At 35.0% G+C, this 6,640-nt stretch overlaps 1 protein-coding gene across 2 annotated transcripts in view; it reads right to left on the bottom strand.

Annotated features, from left to right (window-relative positions):
• LOC110455002 (dmX-like protein 2) overlaps window positions 1-6,333 on the bottom strand; it is an 88,092-nt gene extending 81,759 nt beyond the window's left edge. For both annotated transcript variants that reach the window (XM_021504866.1, XM_021504868.1), the window contains exon 1: window positions 6,154-6,333. In XM_021504866.1, the coding sequence (XP_021360541.1) occupies window positions 6,154-6,240 (87 nt within the window). In that variant the 5' untranslated portion in view covers window positions 6,241-6,333. The remainder of the gene's footprint in view (window positions 1-6,153) is intronic.
• Between the last annotated feature and the right edge of the window lie 307 nt (window positions 6,334-6,640).

Raw genomic sequence — 6,640 nt, 5'->3', positions numbered from 1 at the left:
TCAAATATGGTTGATATCCATCTCTTAGTTCCAGAGAAGAAGTCGCTTAAAGCAATTTAGCCAAATTGCCCCCTTTTTGCCCCGCCCCTCAGCCCCCTGGGGGGTCAACCCCACCATTTGTACAATTTTGATTCCCCACCACCTAGGGATGCTTCCAGTCAAATTTAGTTAAATTCCAATCAGTGGTTAAGAAGAAGAAGTCGTTTAAAGAAATTGTTGATGGACGGACAACGGACGGACGGACGACACGGTATGACATAAGCTCACCTTGATCCTTTGGACCAGGTGAGCTAACAATACAACTTTTTTAAATTTAATACAATTTTGATAGTTTAGTCATAATAAAGTTTTGTGGCAATTTTCACTGAGTCCCAATTACTATTGCAATTTGTAATTTATATATTAGTTACAGTATTTCAGTGAAATCCAATGAAAAATGATATGACCAGGATGATTTTTGAACTTAAAATCCAATGAAAAATGATATGACCAGGATGATTTTTGAACTTATGCATAGATATTGTAAATGTGTACTAGTTTCACTCATTGAGCAAAAACAATATTGTCAAACCATTTTATTAATAATACCTTTTTTATCAATTTTTGTAATAACATTTCCTAGAAAGCAAAAAGATAGAATGATATTATCAAACTAGCGGATTCTACAACATGCAGATGTCCAGAACCTATAGCTTCACGGTAAACTATTTGCTCTGGAGTATGCACAGAGTGACGCACAACATGATGATGAGATTTTACATTGCTCTGACGTTACAACACTTAAGGTTCACCATTGTATACATTTCCTGCTAGGTCGTAGAAAACAAGTGGTTAAGGCAAACAAAACAGAAATTCAAGAATTATCTGTCTGTTTTTTCCCCCAACAAAGCATCAATAAAAGCATCACAGAGTGTTTTAGCTGCGATGCCTTGACTGCCACTAGGAAGCACACACACACATGCTAGTGGGAACGACGCCAGTGTAGGAGTTGCGTGGGTGGTCGTAACACAGAAACTCCATCAATACTCCTGCCCTGTCACATTCAACAACAGGTCATTAATTTCAAATCTGATCAAGAACAAAGATAAACCCTTACATGAACCCAATAAATTTCAATCTTTTCAACAACAACAAGTCGTGCCATATTTCATATCTGATTGCGACAAAAGGGTTAGATATATGGTATACTACACAGACCTGTTTCCACACTGTCTGGCTGTTGTCACTGTATGTACAGGATCTGTTTCTGCTCTTTGCCCACAAACTACAGTATTGTGGCACTGGCAAGCATGATCTGTTATTTAATATTTAGAATTGAGACTTATACTGACTGGGAAATACATATAAACGTCATTGTAGGCGACTACTTAGGGATCTATAGAGCAGTTCCTGAATGAGTTTGGTCAGTCATATCAACATAATTTGAATAAGTTAATTTGAGGGGAAAAAAGTCTGTCCATAGTGTGATGTTGTAAAGGTCATGAGGAGACTGTGACCTTTATAAGAAATTGTGTAAATTTTTCAAATCACCGTTTCTGTTAAGGATCTCTCAGGGGCCTGAAAATGGTAGATCAATAATTTGTAAGCTTCATCATCCCATGCATATTGCACATTTTACAAGAAGTTATTTAAAGCACAATCCCTAAGAATATATATACAATGTACTCTGTCATGATATATATGCATATCTATGAAGCTTCATAGCAAATTGCCTCAATCAGAAACTAAGGCCCAAGTCGACATCAGCTTGATCTAAACAAGAAGAAACAGAATATTGTTCAAGCTTTGTCAAGCACAGCAAAAAGCAAGAAATTTATCTGAGGGTTCCACACTCCTTTAACTCTTACTTTATTTCGAGTCAACTGCCAAGTAGAGCATGGCAAATTGTATTTTCTGATGAAGAGTAGATTTTGATGATGAATAGATCTAGAGCAAGGCCAAGATTTCTTTTTCAGGTGTTGGAATACTTATCTCTAAAGCCAAGGGCACTTGGCAGCGAGGCTAAATACTTTTCTGAAGTTGTTATAATTTTGATTTTTAGTTAAAATATTGATGTTTGAGACCTGAAAATATCATTTAAATGTTAGGGTTCTCTAGAACCATTTTGTTACTTTGTTATAAATGTATAAACAGGATTCTAGACTCAATCTTGAAATCTTTTGAAATACACAAACTATTGTATAATATATAACACTATTTGTGTTCATGACGAAAGTAAATTTCTTTGTTCTTAGGCTAACCGAGACTCATTTTTTCAAATCCAACAAATATCTCTGGAATTATGGTTATAACAAACTAATTGGTCATGTCCTAAAGGGTTCTCGTTTCCTTATGCTCATATAATTGGTATGCTACTGAAATTATTTTTAAACATGTATTTTAAAGTAATTGAATTGTTCAAAAATTTTACTACAGTGATCATGAGTATATGTGGAAAATAATGTTTCTGTTGATAATAACCAAAGAATCAGCTTCATATAGTATTCCCTAGTGAAAAAGACGAGCTGCAATTACTTCATAACACTAAGTACAGGTAACAAAGCCTTGTAAAAGACATTACTGGATGACTGTCATCTCTGGGGATCCACCTCCATCATAATTAACATTAACATGGCCTAATTCTATTTGAATCGTCTGAACTGTTGTAGTAATTACAGTGACTACAGTACAAGGAGAAATGACTACATTTAATTAACTGTGGTCATGATAGTGTACAGTAATTGACTACTGTACAAACCATATTTAACTAGAACACTGACAGGTCAGTATAAGGGCCCCGTCTTGTGGCAATATATCCCCCATAATCATCAAGAAGCAATCTGCCCGAATAGCTGAGCTTGACGTTTGACATTTGGACTCACAAGTAAGCAAAATATACATTTTACATGTACTATGATGTGAGTCTTGTTTCCTTCCACTTCCATATTTGCTGGGCTAACAGAAATGTAAATACCGGTGCAATACTCATTTGTTAGCTTTGATTTGTTTTATTTCACCTTATATCCCTCCTCCACCAAGAGCCAGGGTCAAAGTCAGAGATACACTTTGTCTTTGACCTTTGGACCTAAATTACCTTGACTATTAACCCAGTGACCCTGATCTTTGGTCAGTTGACATATTCTTTAATTCCGACCAGCTTTGCTACTTAATATCATAACAAACATCAGTGAAAAATACAAAACTTGACTTTGACCCTTTGGACCCTGTAACCTGGACCTAAGGTCAGTTCTGATCAACATTGCTTCATGATCATCATGTCATAACAAAATGTTCATCAGTGAAAATATGCAAAATTTGACCTTGACCTTTGAATCTAATGACCTTGACCTTTGACCTCGACTTTTTACCTCAGTGTGTCTCTTTGTTTAATTCCGAACAACTTTGCTTTATAATGTCATAGCGAAATGTTCACCAGTAAAAGAGCTGCAAAATTTGACCTTGACCCCTGACCCGATGACCTTGACCTTTGGTCAGTTGACTCCTTGATTAATTCTGATCAACTTTGCTTCATAATGTCATCACAAAATGTTTTTCAGTGAAAAGAGGTAAAATTTGACCTTGACCTTTCAACCTAATGACCTTGACCTTTGATCTTGACTTTTTACCTCAATGTGTATTTTTGTGAACTGAACATCTTGACCAACTTTCATGTACATCGGTCAATAAATACCAGAGTTATCAGCCAGGAACAAAATTTGTGGACGGACGGACAGACAGAGTGATTACTATAGGGCACCCGTATCTCCGATACAGGGCCCTAATAAATTGCATATTTTTACGAATGAAATAGGTATTGAATGATTACCAGCATTATTATACATGAACTGTATATTCATCCTACATTGGATATCATGCCTATGATGCTGTATGTACATGTATACTAGTCACAAAGTTACAGTATTCAAACTAAGTAACAAATTTGGGTAAAGGGTACCACTTCATCAGTTAGAATCACAAAGGATAGTTAAACCCTGAGTTTGATTTCACTTGGGACTGTTCTCACTTATAAATACAAGATGAATCAACCAAAAGTAGTTTTCCAAATATAAAGTAACTTTCAGTTTCAAAGGTCTATCTCTCCATGTTCATATAATCCTGTAACCATTAATATTGCTGCCAATTATTTAAAGTTGAGTTACAATTTGACTTTTATTTCAATTGAATTTTCAAATATTCAAATATTGAACATTAGATGTGTCTACAATGTAACTGATCGCCTGCTAACTACATCTTGTATCTGTTATTAAATAAAGATTGTTAAAACAGATCTTCTGAATTCTTTAGAAGGTACTGCAAGCAGTTATATTTCTTCAAACCATGTACAATCGGAAAAAAAAAAGCATTAATAAAATTGGTTGATTATTGACGGAAGTGAAGAAAGCATGTTCCCTTGTCAATATTACAAAATGATTACTTGTATATCTTCATTCAAATTAATATCTAGTCAGTCAAAAATACATGTGTTTACAAGTACTGTAACAAGTTTAATTATCATCTTGAAACAGTTGTCAACTTTCTATTTTATTTTTAGGAACAGAGGAAACCTTTTTTATAGTACCAAGCTAATTGCTTTATCATTTCAAATAGTTTGGTCATTTCCTGTTATCAAGCACAAAATGAAACTAAGTAACATATTCTTGGTAAAAGTCTGATTTATGAAAAGGTTTATAAGAAATCAATATTGCATTTTTTGTCTCTGGTACGTGGTGTTCTGAAATTAGCATTAACTATATACAAATTTGTATAAGACCCTATTCAGATTTCCAAAACTTACCCCTAACAACATTGACAGAAAAAAACTGCCTACCCCATAATCCATTTCTGTTTTTTTAATATGAATCCCGTTATACATAACCAAAATTCAGCTACATTGGAAATAAAAAAGTTCTTTTCATTTTTAAGTTTTTACCCCTGGTAATAGCAACAGATCCAAAGGGCCTGTATCTCTCTCCTTTCATTTCATATCTGAACTATATATATAGGTCTCATAAGTAATAACGACAGTATGATCCAATATTGGGACTGGATCTGAACAAACAAAATGTTGGTTGGATGCGTAATACACAATGTACTTCAATAGATATATGGGTAAAGAAGTAATAACGGCAGTGCACACAAAGAAACTTGACAAATTTCTTTATCTGCACTGTCGTTATATATATGTAAAATGAATTCAGAAGCACAATCACTTAATGCAGCACAGTTTCAGAAATTAGAACAAATTAAAATGAAAGCAGATTTTGAGTGTGTATAGCCTCACTAGCTACATGCAAGTAGCATGATGTTACCTTCTTTTATTCACATTCACAGGTAAATAAATGATTGATCAACCATCATACTTTAGAGTATATATGTATATCAATTCAGGCAAGACATGTACTTATTGTTTCTTAAAAATCTGTAGCAACACAAGTACAAACACACATCCCTATGCTATGTCAGGAAGTACAAGATCTATCAGTAGGACCTACATGTACTAGCCTATATACAGTGGAATAGTAAACAAACAGCTATCAACAGATAGATACAATGTACCCGTACATTCCTACATCGTCTGCTAGCTAGCTGTCTACGAGTGTATATCACATGACCACAAACACATTCATATCCTGTTATGACACATGTGATTGTGTTTATTTATAACACATTATATACAATTTCACTGGTCTCCGATTAATAGCTCTACCTTATCGGAATGATGATGTGGAATTCGGCGCTTGCTGTCAAATTTTCAGGTTAACATGTAAATAAATTTCTAGTACATATGAAGGAGACACTAGATTATCTTAATGTCAATATCTACTGCACTGACGATTAGAATCCTTTGACTCGTGAATCGTAACAACATTTAAGCAAACCAAGCATTAAACAATGAAATGTATACCGCTTCTATCGGGTATGGCTCATAGGAAGTGTCCCCGGTTTTAATTTGACAGCCGACCATGGCCAATGTGTCATCAAACATAATGAGGATAGAAATATATTGAAAGCTATCTTTTCCAACTTAATTGCAAACGTCACCAGTCTTAATATTTTATTGATATATACCTTCATGCAACTGCACCGTCAAATCGATCGTCCGTCCTTCAAAGATTCTCGATCAATCAATGAAAACATAATATATCGATACCGAAACATATTGCTGTAGCCTACCGTGAAATGGATCCCTTCGACGCTTCCAACAGAATAGCACTGATCTCCAGAATTACAAGCACCTGTGAGTACTTGGTGTCGATTCATTGTTAAAAGTGTAGTCGGCTTGTTTATCCGATCAGGCCGATAGAAAACATGGAAAATATCCAGCTACACAGAACCTCCTCCTCTGTCTCAGCCATCTTGGATCAATTTATATGAAAGGGGGACAACTCTACACTTCCTGTTTGACCGAAATGCCTCGAGGGGAAATTATTTTGGTGTCAGTTCTGCATGACTGATCGATCATTGTTCGACTTCTATACCGAACAAATCGAAATTTGTATTGAGCGATTTCCATTAGATAACATGTTACGACACAGTCCAACCCGCTAACGCCACTAAAGAGAGAAAACAAAAATAGTCTTACTAAAGTTACACTTTAGGCTTAGGATATATGCTAAGTTAGGACCTAACTAACGTTAGGCCTATTCTCCATTTATAATGG

The sequence above is a fragment of the Mizuhopecten yessoensis genome, unplaced genomic scaffold (assembly GCF_002113885.1).
Source record: "Mizuhopecten yessoensis strain PY_sf001 unplaced genomic scaffold, ASM211388v2 scaffold8123, whole genome shotgun sequence".
NCBI lineage: Eukaryota > Metazoa > Mollusca > Bivalvia > Pectinida > Pectinidae > Mizuhopecten > Mizuhopecten yessoensis.
Note: the sequence above shows the minus strand (reverse complement) of the source record. Positions and strands in the feature narration are given on the sequence as shown.